Source organism: Eptatretus burgeri, chromosome 7 (assembly GCF_056783735.1).
Source record: "Eptatretus burgeri isolate ZD-2024b chromosome 7, Ebu_testis_v1, whole genome shotgun sequence".
In the NCBI taxonomy this organism is placed as follows: Eukaryota; Metazoa; Chordata; class Myxini; order Myxiniformes; family Myxinidae; genus Eptatretus; species Eptatretus burgeri.
The window spans coordinates 108861827-108879427 of record NC_140967.1 but is presented as its reverse complement, the minus strand read 5'-3'; the positions used below and the strand labels follow the sequence as shown (position 1 = coordinate 108879427).

General features: G+C 45.5%; 1 protein-coding gene across 1 annotated transcript in view; it reads left to right on the top strand.

The window, feature by feature from the left end:
• PIEZO2 (piezo type mechanosensitive ion channel component 2) overlaps positions 1–17601 on the top strand; it is a 343960-nt gene that overhangs the window by 93438 nt on the left and 232921 nt on the right. Inside the window, exons 6-7 of the mRNA XM_085890260.1 lie at positions 8228–8543; positions 10230–10443. Of these exons, the coding sequence (XP_085746386.1) occupies positions 8228–8543; positions 10230–10443 (530 nt within the window). The remainder of the gene's footprint in view (positions 1–8227; positions 8544–10229; positions 10444–17601) is intronic.

The following is a 17601-nucleotide window of genomic DNA, read 5'->3' as shown; positions in this document are numbered from 1 at the left end:
ACGTGTTGGTGAAGTTATTGTGTGTTGGTGAAGTTATTGTGTGTTGGTGAAGTTATTGTGTGTTGGTGAAGTTATTATGTGTTGGTGAAGTTAGTGTGTGTTGAAGTTATTGTGTGTTGGTAAAGTTAGTGCGTGTTGGTGAAGTTATTGCGTGTTGGTGAAGTTAGTGCTTGTTGGTGAAGTTAGTGTGTGTTGGTGAAGTTATTGCGTGTTGGTGAAGTTAGTGCGTGTTGGTGAAGTTAGTGCGTGTTGGTGAATTTAGTAAGTGTTGGTGAACTTTGCCTTCCACAACAGTTTGGGTACATTTGCTTTCCACGTCGATTAGCATACCTTTCTTGGCCACAGTGATTAGCGTACCTTTACTCTCAACCGTGGTTAACTTGCATCATGCTTGATTTCCATTGTGGTCAGCATACTTTTGCCTCCCATGCCGATTGGCATATATTCGTTCACCACTTTTGTTCGCATACCTTGACATCCACAATGGTTAGGGTACCTTTACTTCCTACAAGCGTTACCATACATTTGCTGTCGATGTCGGTTCACATATCCTTTCCTTCTACATTGGTGAGGATACCTTTGCTCCCCATGCCGGTTAGCGTACCTTTTCCCTCCACACTTGTTCGGGTGCCTTTTCTTCCCACTGCGGGAAGATGTACCATTGCTGGCCACAGTGATTAGCATGCCTTCGATGCCCATGGTGGTTGGTATACTTTTACTTTCCATGGTGGTGAGAACAATTTACCTTTGTTTCTCATGGCGGTGTCCATTCCATGACAAAGCTGAAGTAGACTGACCCAATCCCTTGACTGAGTGTTGTATTCTCCAGTCTCACTTTATTTTGTTTGACGAGTTAAACCCTGACATGCATAACATGTGATTTTGATGTCTTCGACACAATGCCCGATTCTTGAATTATTTTTTATACCTGTCGGAAGGTATGCTCTGTTTAGGTGAGTTAAATTCCCGCTACAATCGATAAGCTCTTCAAGCATGAAAATCTTGTTGGTGAGAAATAGTTTGGCCAAACATTTCACTGTGAGATTAATAGTAGTAGTAGTAGTAGTAGTAGTGGTGGTGGTGGTGGTGGTGGTAGTAGGAATACATATTGAAAATACATTGTTTTCTTTTGGTCTACAAGGTCCAAGGTCTTGATATCATGCAAGGTCGAAGGATCATGTAGTTTTGTGTATTTACTGCATGAAATACAAGGTGATTGAACATTTACGAGGGTCGTTCAAAATGTTCAATGAACGAGAAACTCAAAATAGTCCAAAAAAAACTGCTTTACCTGTTAGCGTACCCATCTGAACCCCTGGATCATAATGTGAGGATCTTAGGTTCAAATCCCATGTACCGTTTGTGTTTGTACATTGTCCAATCATGTCATGATTCATGTAAGAGTACACAGTCTACTTATGTTTTGTCCTGCATGTGGCTTACATAACTCCTCCATGGGCCTTGGATCACTGTAAAAAATAAATGCCATTTGAGGTCACGGCATCTTGGGTCAAGCCATCTGAGGTCATGGCATCTCGGGTAATGCCATCTGCGGTCACAGCATCTCGGGTCATGCCATCTGAGGTCACGGCATCTTGGGTCAAGCCATCTGAGGTCATGGCATCTCGGGTCATGCCATTTGAGGTCACAGCATCTCGGGCCATGCCATCTGAGATCACGGAATCTCGGGTCATGCATCTTGGGTCACGGCATCTCGGGTCACGTCATCTCAGGTCACAGCATCACGAGGCAAGATGTCGGATAAGAAAGCCAAGCATATTGAAGCAAGCTTTTTATCTCATCCCAAATGACGAATGAAATGCTCGTTTTATGGATCCATCTTTTTGGAGAGTGCTGTGAGTGAGTTAGTTTTACAAATGAGCTTGTGTGAGCGAGAAATGAATGAGCTAAGCGAGTGAGTGTACACGTTAACAGTTGAGAATGCTTGAGTTCAGTTTTAATGGAGTTTTGTCATTCTCATTTTTCTTGACACTCTTTTGTGCATCATTATCTCTGTCACCGAAGGTGGGCGGAGGCTGTTTTTTTCACCCCTGTCTGTCTGTCTGTCTGTCTGTCTGTCTGTCTGTCTGTGAGCAGAATATCTCAAATGGTTATGAACATATTCGGACAAAACTTGGACAGGTTCGTGTGTGACAAGGACGAATTGATTTGATTTTGGTGAAGATCAGGATCCGGATCCGGATCCAGATATGACGATTAAAAAAAAAAAAAAAAAAGAGAAAAAAAAAAAAATATATATATATATATATATATATATATATATATATATATATATATATATATATATATATATGTATATATATATATATATATATATATATATATACATCAAGTGACTCTTCACCATTGAGAGATGGGGCACAAAACAATGTGTAACATGATATTTCAAAAGGTTGTGGATGAGTTATGACAAACCTTGGTGGATGAGTTGGGTAGGTGATAAGAACAAGCCGATTAGATTTTGGTTTCGTTCCTAATCCAGATCCAGTCTATCAGTGGGATAGAAAACGTAAACTGTTCAGCCTGGTGGAGGTATGTGCTGCACCGAGTGATGTTCTAGTTTTCCCTTGTTTTGTGAAATGTTTTTTCCTTTGTTTTCCCTTGTCTAGTTTTCCTTTGTTTTGTTGTTGTTGTTGTTGTTTTGTTTCAGGTTAGAATTCTGATTCCCTAACAACCCAGACTCTTCGAGACATGCATGCAATGTGAATACGTGGCAAGATTCTAACCCATGCTACCAATGAGAGTAAATGTCCCTTTAATCACCACCTGAAGGATAAATCAAATATCTGGGTAATCATATCTTTATTTCATTGAGTAATAAACAGGTGCATTAAGTTTTAAAAAACCACAACAATTGAATAATAAACTTTCAGAACTTTCTCATGAGATCAAATGAAATTCTCACCAGATTTTTATTGGATCTCATGAGAAATTGCATCAGACCTTTCTGAAATTTATGAGATGCTTTTGATGCAGCTTTGCCAGAGCAGTTTCAAAGCTTCAAGCTCATCGTGGAGTTACACTCTCGGGGTGAAAACTTTGAAACGAAGTTCATGGTGGGGTTTCACTCTTGGGGTGAAATCTGTTAAACTGAGTCCATAGTGGCATCCTTCATTGTGATATTAGTTAAATGGAGTCCATAGTGGGGTCCCTCAGAGTGATATTGGTTAAACGGATTTCATATTGGGGTCCCTCCAACTGATATTAGTTAAATGGTGTCCATATTGGGGTCCCTCCAACTGATATTGGTTAAATGTAGTCCATAGTGTGGTCCATCAGAGTGATATTGGTTAAAAGGAGTCCATATTGGGTCCCTCCAACTGATATTGGTTAAACGTAGTCCATAGTGTGGTCCCTCCGAGTGATATTGGTTAAACAGAGTCCATAGTGGGGTCCCTCCGAGTGATATTGGTTAAATGTAGTCCATAATGGGGTCCCTCCAACTGATATTGGTTAAATGTAGTTCATAGTGTGGTCCATCAGAGTGATATTGGTTAAACGGAGTCCATAGTGGGGTCCCTCCGAGTGATATTGGTTAAACAGAGTCCATATTGGGTCCCTCGAACTGATATTGGTTAAATGTAGTTCATAGTGTGGTCCATCAGAGTGATATTGGTGAAACAGAGTCCATAGTGGGGTCCATCAGAGTGATATTGGTTAAACGGAGTCCATAGTGGGGTCCCTCCGAGTGATATTGGTTAAACAGAGTCCATCGTGGGGTCCCTCTGAGTGATATTGGTTAAATGTAGTCCATAAGGGGGTCCCTCCAACTGATATTGGTTAAATGTAGTCCATAGTGTGGTCCATCAGAGTGATATTGGTTAAACGGAGTCCATAGTGGGGTCCCTCCAACTGATTTTGGTTAAACGTAGTCCATAGTGTGGTCCCTCCGAGTGATATTGGTCAAACAGAGTCCATAGTGGGGTCCCTCCGAGTGATATTGGTTAAATGTAGTCCATAAGGGGGTCCCTCCAACTGATATTGGTTAAACGGAGTCCATATTGGGGTCCCTCCAACTGATATTGGTTAAATGTAGTCCATAGTGTGGTCCATCAGAGTGATATTGGTTAAACGGAGTCCATAGTGGGGTCCATCAGAGTGATATTGGTGAAACAGAGTCCATAGTGGGGTCCGTCCAACTGATATTGGTTAAGCATAGTACATAGTGGGGTCCATCAGAGTGATATTGGTTAAACGGAGTCCATAGTGGGGTCCATCAGAGTGATATTGGTGAAACAGAGTCCATAGTGGGGTCCATCAGAGTGATATTGGTTAAACGGAGTCCATAGTGGGGTCCCTCCAACTGATATTGGTTAAGCGTAGTACATAGTGGGGTCTATCAGAGTGATATTGGTTAAACAGAGTCCATAGTGGGGTCCCTCCAACTGATATTGGTTAAGCGTAGTACATAGTGGGGTCCATCAGAGTGATATTGGTTTAACAGAGTCCATAGTGGGGTCCCTCCGAGTGATATTGGTGAAACAGAGCCGTTGTGGGGTTCCCCTGAGTGACATTCGTCAAATGGAGTCCACCTAAAAATTTAAAAAACACAAGTTTGCAATGAATGTTCGCTTTCCATCAACCATTCTTTTTTTCCAACTTCAGGGCCAACTCATCCCTCTCACCCCTCCCTCTCAAAGCAACCATCACACTCTTCTCCCTCCAAGCTTCCTTCGCACCTTTCTCAAAAACTCCCCCCTCACCTTTCTTCCTCAACTCTCCCCACTTACCCTTCTCCCAACATTCAGCCCCCTCGCTCGCCCGTCTCAAAGTCCCCCCCCCCTCACATCCACAAAGCTGCCTCCTTCTCCTGCCCTCTCACCTCCATTTCATCACTCCACCTCCTAAAATTCTCAAGTACCTTCTGCCCCCTCTCTTGTCTCCCTCTCCCCCAGCACCACAGAGCCTTTTCTCCGCCTCATCCGGCCCCCTTCCCGAGCTATTCTGCAATCCCTCACACTCTTTCAACAACTCTCCTTACCTCCCCCCCTCCTCCCTTGTCCTACCCTCCCCCTCCCTCCCCCCCCTGTACCCAAAGCTTCCACCCCTCCCTCTTCATGAACAGTGTGAACCTCAAATATCCGGGGCCTTCACTCAAACCTTACAGATCTTTCCATACAGGATGCCACTGACAAACCAGACATAATCCGCCTAACAGAAACTTTCCTCCGTCAACATGTCTCTAACTCCCAAGTATCTCTCCATCGTTACTCCCTCCTCCGGTATGACAGACCTGAGCTTCGCCCTGGTGGAGGAATTGCTCTCTTCATCAAAGACTCTATTCCTCACTCTCCATGCACTGCCCTCACTCCCCCACACCCCCAGGAATACCTCTGGCTACAGCTTTGCCTCCACTCTCACCTCATGTTTATATGTGTACTATACTGTCCACCAAACAGTGATGACTCCATCTGCACCTCACTATCTGAAAACATGGACCAACTTCTATCTTCTCATCTAAACTCTCTCTTCCTCATATGTGGCGACTTCAATTGTCAATATTCCAGTTGGATAGGTGTGGTTACCTCTCTCACCTGTCATGGCACTTCAGCAAAAGCTTTCTGCGACTCATTGGGACTGACTCAATCGGTCAATTTCCTGACCCGGATCTCAACCAATGGTACTCCATCTCTTCTGGATCTGATTTTGACAAATTTCCCTGACAATAGCTGCTGTTCTTCCCCTGCTCCAATCGGTTCATCTGACCACATGCTTCTCAAAGTGGACATCTCTCTGGCTGTTATCAGAGAACCACCTCAGCGCCATCGAGTCTGGCATTTCACTCAAGCTGACTATCAGGGTCTCCAAGCAGCCATCAAACTTCTAGAGTGGTCTCCCATCGCTACATTCTCCAGCATTTACTCATCCTGGGAATTCTTTCAAAGAAACTTGCTCTCCCTCATGCACAGATTTATCCCTTCTCATCTTCACTTGTCCTACACTGCCTCCCGCCCTTGGTTTATTGAAGCTTGTGGCGAGGCAGTTGGATTGAAACAACTTGCCTTTGCCTCATGGAAAGCAACACAACTGAGGGCAATCTCAGTTTCTTCCTTAAAGCTCGGAACAAGTGAGTATCTACCCTCAGGAGATCCAGAAAACAACATCTTTCTAAGCTCAAGTCTGAACTCTCAAACCTCTCTCCCTCCTCCAAATCCTGGTGGCATCTAATCACATCTGTTTATGGTGTATTATCCTCCTACATCCCCTCCCTTACCTCAAATGGCCGTTCTGCAGATACCACACATGAAAAGGCTGAATGCCTAAACTCGGTGTTTGCATCGAAATTGTGTGTCCGAAACCCTTCACTTTCTGTACCCACCTTACCCAGTTGCACGCTACTGTCCCTGGACTCTGTGTCCTTTTCTCCTGACAAGGTGGAGAGCTTGCTGTCAAACCTCGACTCAGATTCTGCAACCCGTCCAGACAGCATCAACCCACGTATTCTAAAAACCTGCTCCACTGCTCTTGCTCACCCTCTCTCTGTTCTATTCACCCTCTCATTTGCTCAATGTCATCTGCCATCTGCTTGGAAATCATTAAACATCACTGCCCTGCACAAAAAGGTGCAAAAACAAATCCCTGCAACTACAGACCAATCAGCCTTCTCCCAATCATCAGCAAGGTTATGGAATCCATCATCGCTTCAGATATTAAATCCTTCCTCTTCTCAAATGGCCTGATTTTCGGTCATTAATTTGGTTTCAGACCAGGTCACTCTACCCTGGATATGCTGCTTCTCTTCTCCCAACAATGGATGGAGGACCTCAATGCTGGACATGAAATCAGAGCCATATCCCGAGACATATCTCATGCTTTTGACATGGTCTGGCACCCTGCCCTGCTCACCAAACTCATTCTACGGTATCCAAGGCCATCTCCACTCTTTGCTCGCAGACTTCCTCTCCTGTTGCAGTGAACGTGTGGCCCTTAATGTAGTTCTTTCATCCCCTCTTCCTGTCGAGGTTGGAGTTCCTCAAGGGAGTGTTCTGGGCCCTGTTCTTTTTCTGGTTTTCATCAATGATCTCTCCGACTCCCTGGACGATCCTCTTTATCTCTTTGCTGATGACTTCACCCTCTGCGTACAATCTGTCATCCATCAGACTGGCATGCAGCAGCTTCTTTGCTCCCTGTAGGTCTAGGGTAAAATCACAAACTGGTCCAACACTTGGAACTTGTCTTTCAATCTTGAAAAATCTCACACTCTCACTATGTCTTTCCAAAAGGTCCATTTGGAAACACCCCCCCATCCATTTTCGCAACAATTCTCTGGAAGGAGTCCTTTCTTCCAAGCTTCTGGGTCTCACTGTCTGCCATGATCTTTCCTTTGGAAATTCTACATTTCCAACGTGGCTTCTAAAGCCAGTCACCGACTGGGAATCCTCCATCGTGCAAAGTCCTTCCTCGGCCCACCTGAGCTCCTGGCCACTTACAAAGCTTTCATCCACAGCTTGACGGAGTACTGCTCTCCCCTTTGGGCTGGTGCTCCTGCCTCCCACCTTTCTCAGCTTCATGCTCTGGAAACCAAGGCATTTCGGATCATTGGTATCTCCCGCGTTGAGGCTGAGTCTTTGGGCCTCTCACTCTCACCGCAGGCTGGTCGGTGGTCTTTCTGTCTTCTGTTGTCTCCTCTCCGGTCTCGCGCCCCCTGCTCTGTCAGCGATTTGTCCCCACCATATTTCCGCAGGGCGCTCAAGGTCGGCCAACAACCCCCTTCTGGTAAAACTACCAAAATCACGAATCACTGCTCACCCTCACTCTTTCATTCCTCTTTTTTTCCCGCCTTTGGAATAAACTCCCACAATCTGTTCAATCCCATTCTTCCCTCCAGGTTTTCAAAATAGCAGTTCATCCAATACCCCGTCCCCCATCCAATACCCCGGTCTTTTCTACCCCCGTTCATCCACCCCAAGCCCACCTCCTTCAAATTCCCTGCTTTCTTTCCTGAAAATCCCTGTAATGTCCATCTTGTATACCCCATGTTCACCGCCCCATCCCTCTCCCTTCCACAGAACTCCTAATGTCTCTGTTCCCCACTGTTTTGTCCTTCCCACTCCCACCCATTCGATGTCATGCCCCCCCCTTGCTATGCGTTATATGTTCGCTCTCATACGAGCCTCGACAAGGTATACAAAAAATAAATAAAAAAAATAGTAGGGTCCTTCAGAGTGATATTTGTTAAATAGCGTTTCAAATGTGTTTTCTGCAGGATCTGAAGGAGTGGGATCCTGGTGTACCGGACAAAGGATGTGATGATTTGCTCGAGAAACGAGGAGAAGAACAAAAAAACTACTTGGTGGAGAGGATTGATGAGGAGGTGGGGGAAGAGGAGGAGGAGGATGATGAGGATGATGAGGAGGAATATGAAGAGGAATACGAAGAGGAGGAAGAGGGATTATTTACCAGTCGTAAGCGACAGATTTTGGAAAAAATAGCCAGCATCGCGTCTCACTTGAAGGAATTAATTGGGAAGATCATTGAGACAGCTGGGAAAGTTGTAACGACTTTCCTGCTTGGACTAGCAGGTACTTCAACCTCCTTGATTTGCCTTTGCTTGATTGTCTCCTACACTTAGCGGGTTTGTGTGTGTGTGTGTGTGTGTGTGTGTGTGTGTGTGTGTGTGTGTGTGTGTGTGTGTGTGTGTGTGTGTGTGTGTGTGTGTGTGTGTGTGTGTGTGTGTGTGTGTGTGTGTGTGTGTGTGTGTGTGTGTGTGTGTGTGTGTGTGTGTGTGTGTGTTGAATTTCACTTTGTACACTTACCAAGGATGACTTCCCCAAATCCACGGTGTTGGGATTAGCAAACCCAACAGGTAAAGAAATGGTGAAACTCAAATGTTGAAACATCGGTAAGATACGTTAAACAGACTATTGTTGTTGTTCAGGGCGTTCCAAAAAGACCTGGACAAGTTTGGTTGTTAATATATTTAGTACAACAAATGATACAATGATTCCCTTTGTTTTATATGATACAGAAGCTCTTAATTTTTTTGTCATTTTCAGATCTGGTGATTTAATTTAAAATATAATGGCGACTCCACAGGAGAAAGCTCAGTGCGTCGAATAGTTCATCGAGACGAAATCCGACACGCAGGTTCAGGGTAATTTCCGTACAAGGCATGGAAGGAATCCGCCATTGTGGACTTGTACCAGAGAATGGTACAATGGGTTTAAGGAGACGGGAAGTTACAGAAACAGAAAAATACCGGTAGACCAAGCACAGATGCAGCAGATGTAGAACAAGTCCTGGAATCGTTTCAACAAAATCCCAGAAAATCAATCCGACATGCATCCAGAGAACTGGGACTACCAACCAGCACTGTACACAGGATTTTGTATAAAAGACTGAAGCTTTTTGCCCATAAGGTGCAGATTCTGCAGGAACTCAAACCAAATTATGGACCCAAACGCAGGACGTTTGCCTTGGTAATGCTCAGTCTCATAGAGGATGACGAAGATTACCTGAAAAAGGTCACGTTCACAGATGAATCTTGCTTTCACATGTTGGAGAAGGTCAACCAACGCAATGTGAGGATATGGGGCTCTGAAAACCCCCACGTGGTCTCCGAACACATAAGCAACTGTCCAAAGGTCAAAGCAATTTTGTCCAAAGGTCCAAATTAAGGTGTGGCCTTCTCCATGACTGCTGGCTGGGTCCGTTTTTCTTTACGGAGGATACAGTGACCTAAACAATTTACATGAACATGTTGGAAGGATTCACCTTCCCACAGATTGAAAACCTGCAACCCGATATCAATATCATGAGTCGTTTGAGCCGTCCTGAATGAAAAATTTCCAGGTCGCTGGATTGGTCGAGACGGACCAACTGCCTGGCCCCCACGATCACCAGTGATGGAGCTCACATTGAAGTGTATTGATGGTGTGCACAAAATTTATGAGCTTCTCTATCATACATAAGAAAGAGTATCGCTGTATCATTTGTGGTTCTAAATATATTAACAACCAAAGTTGTCCGGGTCTTTTTGGAACACCCTGTATGACGTGATCAAATTTCAAAGTCGAGTGCTTGTACCGAGTAGAGTCTCACCTGCTCATCTGTTCGGAGTTGCCAAAACTACAGGTAGAGTCAACTTGATTTGTCTTGATGGAGTTTTATCACGTACAATGTCGCTTTTGAAATGAAATCTGAATCTGGACTGGTGTGTACCATTCCAATTGGTGAGTTCACTCATGTATGTCCTCTTGAAACCCCAGGTATAATCCATCCATCCCTCACCAATTCGGTGTACTTCATCATGTTCATGGGACTGGCGTCATGGTGGGCCAACGGCAGGGTTGTGTCACCCGTCGTCTTTTCATCACTTTGCATTCTGGCAGCCATCTTCAGTGCCGGACATTTGCTTTGCCTTTTCCTTTACCAATTACAGCGTTTCCAGCAGTTCGTACCTCCCTCCGATATCTACGCAAGGTCAGTGTTGTGTTTCCATACCTGTAACCGATTGATGTCGACATTTTGTTTCTATGGAAAAGGTTTTGTGGAACATTAATGTGGTTATTTGTAAGTTCTACAGGATTTCACAGACTGAGTGCACTTACCTTTGAGCTTTGTAGTGTAGGTTCGATTTCTAACTCGACTATAACTCGCGGATTGGTGTTTCACATCCAGGGCGTTGCATCACAAAGTGCCCTGTCCCTCAGATAGAAGTTAATCTGGGTGTCCCGTCATCTAGAAATAGTTGGTGGACGCTGAGCATCTCAAAGGGTCGGCGAGTTTGCGATTTGGTTGACTTACTGAATAGTCCCAAGTGGGACAGATGCTCGTCTCCAGAGGGTAGTCATAATCGGGCTGCATAAGGTGATATAGAGGGTATTGGGAGTCTTAAAGGGTCTTAAGGGTTCCAAAGGATCTTGGAGGTCTTCGTGGTCTTTGGGTTCTCAAAAGGTCTTTGGGTTCTAAGGGGTTTTAGGGATCTTAATGGTCATCGGCGTCTTTAGGTTTTTCAACAGTTTGTAATTAATACACCTACTCAAGTTCTGTGCCGACAAAGAAACAGACAAACAGACAATCAGACCCAAATGCAATACCCTCTCCTCTGGCGAAGGTAATTAAGGGGTTAAATTAAGAGATTTAAATTAAACAACATCGAAACATCTCTTGAGATGATGGAATCTCGCAATATGTGATGGACATAGAAGCACGATTACATTTTGAGTTTATTAGCTCATTATCTCACCACCTCGATGGAATTGCACATCGACGTTATGAACCATCATGTCCAGTTTCAAAACGATCCATTCAGCCGCCTCGGCGGAGTATGGAAAAAACGAAAAATGTTAATGAACCCACTGCCTGAATGACGGAAGGAAAGAAGATCGAACTGACTGAAGGACATTGTTATGGCTTTAACAGGTCATCTTGACTTCATCATAGATGAGCTAAAAAGTATGTCTTTACAAAAAAAATAGGTGAGTTATCACCGGCATCCTGAACAAATTCCAAATTCCTGCCCAAACCAGTTCTTGGTAGAACGAGAGGCCTGATCAGCTGTTTGTGAAACAGTTGGGCCAAATATTTCCTCGACCGATTCTACCAAAAGGTGGAAATAATTGGAGCCATTAAATAAGAGGTATTAGTATTGTGGTATTCTTCACCATGGGATACACCTTTGTCCATCCATCCATTCATCCATCCATTGGGACCATACTCTGTGCAGAGTGTTGGTGCTGGCGCAGCAGTCTCCTGGACTGTTGGGCACAATCCTGGATGGGTCACCACTCCAACGCAGGATACTCGAATGGCTCAATCATCCCAGCAAGCTGGTACTCATTGTGCCGACCTCAGAAGGATGGCAGGCTGAGTCAACCCTACCTGGTATTAATTCAATGGAATAAGCGGGGTTTGAACTCTTTGAACTCAGGACCCTCGGATCCCAAGCCTACCACCCTTACCATTAAGCCAACACCAGAAAAACTTTGTCCCATATGACATAAACACACATTTCATGCAAAATGTGAGTTAAAGTTGGACATTGTATCCACACCTTAAACATGACACCTCGGCATTGTTAGGTCTGTGGAGTAACTGCACAAGTAAGATACAGCATGTACATTCATTACTTGCAAACACCACCCGTTGCTTCGCTGACGGGAATATAAAGAAAGAGAGGAGAGAGAAAGGGAGGGGGAGGGGAGAGAGAGAGGGGTGGGAGAGGGGGGGAGAGAGAGAGGGGGAGAGAGAGAGGGGGGAGAGAGAGAGAGAGAGAGAGAGAGAGAGAGAGAGAGAGAGAGAGAGAGAGAGAGAGAGAGAGAGAGAGAGAGAGAGAGAGAGAGAGAGAGAGGGAGAGGGAGAGGGAGAGGGAGAGGGAGAGGGAGAGGGAGAGGGAGAGGGAGATAGATGGGAGAGGGAGAGAGAAAGGAGAAGGGGTGAGGAAGGAGCAGAGAGAGAGGAACGGAGGGGAGAGAGAGGAACGGAGGGGAGAGAGAGGAACGAGGGGTGATGGAGGTGGGAGAGAGAGGAGGGGAAAGAAAGAAGGGATGAGGAAGGAGCAGGGAGAGAGGGGGTAGGAGATAGAGGAACGGAGGAGAGAGAGAGGAACAGAGGGGAGAAAGAGGAGAGAGGGGTGATGGAGTGGGGAGAGGGGGGCGAGGAAGGGAGAGAGAGAGAGAGGAGGGGAAAGAGAGAAGGGGTGGAGGAGGGAGGTGAGAGTGAGGGGAAGGGAAGGCAGTGTGAGGGGAGGAGAAGTGAAAGCACTGTGAGGGGAGGGGAAGGGAAAGCAGTGTGAGGTGAAGGGTAGGCACTGTGAGGGGAGGGGAAGGGAAGGCAGTGTGAGGGGAGGGGAAGGGAAGGAACTGTGAGGGGAAGGTAAGACAGTGTGAGGGGAGGGGAAGGGGAGGGGAAGGGAAGGCACTGTGAGGGGAAGGGAAGGCACTTTGAGGGGAGGGAAGGGAATGCAGTGTGAGGGGAGGGGAAGGGAAGGAACTGTGAGGGGAAGGGAAGGCAGTGTGAATGGAGGGGAAGGGAAGGCAGTGTGAAGAGAGGGGAAGGGAAGGCAGTGTGAGAGGAGGGGAAAGGAAGGCAGTGTAAGAGGAGTGAAGGGAAGGCAGTGTGAGGGGAGCAGAAGTGAAGGCAGCATGAGGGATGCAGAAGCGAAGGCAGCATGAGGGGAAGGAAAGGCAGTATGAGGGGATGGGACGGGAAGGGAAGGCAGAATGGGAGGAGGGGAAGGGAAGGCAGCGTGAGGGGATGGGAAGGCAGTGTACTGGGGTGAAATTGCTTTCAATCGTCGATTATGAAAGTGAACCAGTTGTTGGCGCAGACTTTGGTTTCTTTGAATCCACATTCTCAACCATCTCTCTGGACCTATTCTCAATAGGTACTCTCCCTGGTGTTTGGTTTTCAAATGTTTTAGAATATTGGATGCATTACTGTGATGAGCAATGTCTATTGAACAAAGCGAGCATGCAACTTTCAGACTGTCTTCTTTAACCTACCCAACATGGTTCCAAACTGCAATTCTGGACCTTTTTAATGACATGTTGTCAAAACTTTATCAGCCAATGTCTTGCCAACATGTCCATCATCAAAGCAATCAGCACGCTTTCCTGGCCAACTCCAAATGCCATGCTATTCATTAAAAAGGAACACACCCTTGGGGTGTGTTCAGTTTGCAAGTGACTTGCTTTCGCTGCTATATTACATACAGGACGCCCCAGGGGTGTCTTCATTTTCAATTAACACATCACCAGGCCATGTGTAACCAGACCATACCCAACAGGGGTGAAAAAAGTTTTTCCTATGGTGGGAATTACTTGGAGTCGACGTCAATTCCAGATCACCACTCGATTCCTTTCAATTCCATGGTTGAAATTGAATTGACTTTGGAGTCAATTCCGTCCACCACGATAAAGCACTCAAGCGAGCACTCCATTGGAATGGTTGATAAGGAACTGCTGGCTGGGTCATACTAAACACCATCCGTAGACAACCGGAGACGATTGTAGTATCAAGCAATGTGAAAATTGGACAAATGAACACTTTTTTTTGAACAGTCGGAACTGCTACGAAGTTCAATTCCACAGTTCAAATTTTGAAATTTGGTTCAAGTTAAGAGATTCTCAACCATATTGAATTTCAGCTGCAATCTATGCTTTAATGGAGCTGAGTGTTTATTATCTCCTCCGAGACAAAGCGTCAACGGTCCACGAAACTCAGCTATATTGTACTTAGTATACATGACTCTGGATCACTCTACTTTTAATCTCACTAGCGAAAATGTTCAGACTCGCTCATTATCACCTGTCACTCTACTGGACTGCATTTTCAAAAAAAATGCTGTGACAACATATTCGGTGTCTCCACGTGACTATCTTCAATTACCAACCCCATAAAAATCCACTTAAGAATCAACGCCTCATTTGGAAAAAATGGCACGCGAAAAAGGAACAAAATCATGACTGCAGATCTCCCAACAATGAAGGACAACAAAATCATGTGACCACCACCACCTCTGCCACCTGTCCATGGGACAGGTAATCTAATAGTGCTTAGGGGGAAGGGGGTTTGGGAGGAGGTTGGCATGAGGTGAGGGGAAGGTAAGGCAGACGTGTGGTGGAGCGTAAATTATGATTCATCGTCTCATCAAAATGATTTTGCATAGAATAACAGTGAATATGGAAATCTAATAATGTCTGAAATATATTTTCGACCGGTCATACTATAAACAACGCTGAGAGATAAACACTATCCAGACACGTCCGGAGATAATCGCCTCCCAGACACGCCCGGAGGTAACTCCCACCCGGACACGTCCGGAGATAACCACCGCCTGGAGGTAACCTCCGCCCGGACATGTCCAGAGATAACCACTGCCCGGACATGTCCGGAGGTAACCTCTGCCCGGACACGTCCGGACATAACCTATGCCCGGACACGTCCGGACGTAACTGCCGCCCGGACATGTCCGGAGCTAACTACCACCCAGACGTCCGGGGATAACCACCGCCTGGACATGTTCGGAGATAACCACCACCCCGACACATCCAGAGTATCAATAACGTGTGAATACAACTCTCTGGACAATTATAATCATCACAGTTGGAACACCATAAACTCTAGAATCGCTTCACCTGAACTTAATTTCAAAATTTAAACTGCAGAATTGACCGAAGAATCAGTTCTGACTGCTAAAAAAAAGGAAGTGTTCATTTGTCCAATTCACACATTGTTTAACACTCTGGTCATCTCCGGATGGTGTTTAATATGACCGCGCTTTGGCAATCGATTAGTGATCGGTGATTACAAACACCACCCAGATACACCCAGAATGTCAAACTATGTCCGAATTGGACAAATGAACACATTTTTAGCAGTTGCAACTGCTGCCAAGGTGAATTCCGTAGTTTAAAATGTGAAATTCCCCTCAGTTTAAGAGATACTAGAGTTTATTACATATGTGTGGAAATGAAATAAGGCCATGAACACTGGCGTCTCCAGGCGTTTATAAGCATTGCAATGCATGCAGTGATTCGGAGGGAGGAAGATCATGCATTCGATGATGTGAGTGAAAAAAGTGGAAAAAATGTTGAGCACTTTATCGTTAAGAATCCATTGTGGCCTGTTCCAAGTCAAGGCATTGTTGAGCAGGCCAAAAAAAAAAATGGCGAAATTAAGACCCCATCGAGGGAGAACGGGCTGACCCAAGGGGTTGACCAATGATGAAGCCTTGCTAAAGGAAAATTAAATAAGGCTGTCAATTATCTTCAAAAGGGGTGTTTAAATCACTCAAACACCCAGTTTATACTCAAGCACTAGCTTGGCATTCCCATAGCATGCATACAAAGTTTGGGACTGCTGTGTTTCACGGTTTTGGAGTTATGGAGGACACACACACACACACACACACACACACACACACACACACACACACACACACACACACACACACACACACACACACACACACACACACACACACACTCACACACACACACACACACACACACACACACACACACACACAACTCTCTCTGACATTTGTTAGTGTAAATTAGCAAATACAACCCGTTGCTTCAGTGATGGAAATATTAGAGTTGGGGGGGGGGAAGATGGAAAGAGGAGTGGGGGGAAGGATGGAAGGGAGGGAGAGAGGATGGAGGAGAGGGAGCAGGAGAGGGAGAGAGGGATAGGGGTGGGACAGAGAGGGATAGAGGGATAGGGGTGGGTTAGAAAGGGGTAGAGGGATAGGGGTGGGACAGAGAGGGAAAGAGGGATAGGGTGGGACAGAGAGGGATAGAGGGGTAGGTGTGGGACAGACAGGGATAGAGGAATAGGGGTGGGACAGAGAGGGATAGGGGTGGGGCAGAGAGGGATAGGGGTGGGACAGAGAGGGATAGAGGAATAGGGGTGAGGGAGAGAGGGAGAGAGGAATAGTGGTGGGAGAAAGAGGGATAGGGGTGGGAGAGAGAGGGGGATAGGGGTGGTGGAGAGAGGGATAGTGGTGGGAGAAAGAGGGATAGGGGTTGGACAGAGAGGGATAGGGGTGGGATTCAGGGTGACAGAGGCAGAAGGATGAGAGAGGCCCAGATCTTGGAATTAATCAATAGTGTGAGTCATCAGGCAGGTAATCTGAAGCATGTCCCAGAGGACTCTTCCAGATTTTGGAATTAACCAGAGGTGTGAGTCACCAGGCAGGTAATCTGAAGCACGTCCCAGAGGACTCTCTCAAATTTTGGAATTAACCAGAGGTGTGAGTCACCAAGTAAGAAATCTGAAGCTCATCCCAGCGGATCTCCCAAATTTTGGAATTGACCAAAGGTGTGAGTCACCAGTCAGGTAATCTGAAGCTCGTCCCAGCGGACTCTCTCAAATTTTGGAATTAACCAAAGGTGTGAGTCATCAAGTAGGTAATCTGAAGCTCGTCCCAGTGGACTCTCTCAAATTTTGGAATTAACCAAAGGTGTGAGTCATCAAGTAGGTAATCTGAAGCTCGTCCCAGCGGACTCCCTCAAATTTTGGAATTAACCAAAGGTGTGAGTCACCAGTCGGTTAATCTGAAGCTCGTCCCAGCAGACTCTCTCAAATTTTGGAATTAACCAAAGGTGTGTCACCAAGTTGGTAATGTGAAGCTCATCCAGTGAATTCTCAAATATTGGAATTAACCAAAGGTGTGAGTCACCAGTCAGGTAATCTGAAGCTCGTCCCAGTGGACTCTCTCAAATTTTGGAATTAACCAAAGGTGTGAGTCATCAAGTAGGTAATCTGATACTCATCCCAGCAGACTCTCCCAGATTTTGGAATTAACCAAAGGTGTGAGTCACCAGGCAGGTAATCTGAAGCTCATTGTGGTGGACTCTCTCAAATTTTGGAATTATCCAAATGTGTTAATCACCAGCAAGGTAATCCGATTTAATGTTAACCTATTGACAACACAAGCTTCAGGTTTTGTTGAACAAATTCAACTTGCTAGTTACCAGTAGATTTGTTTGTTATTTTACTTATTTGACAGATCTCACCCCATTGAGTCATTTTTGCTTGTGGAAGGTGGGGAGAAGTGTGACTCCGATGTGAACATGTCCATCTCACGTGAGAATCACCAGGTTTCAAAGATCCCAGCAAATGCTTCTTGCA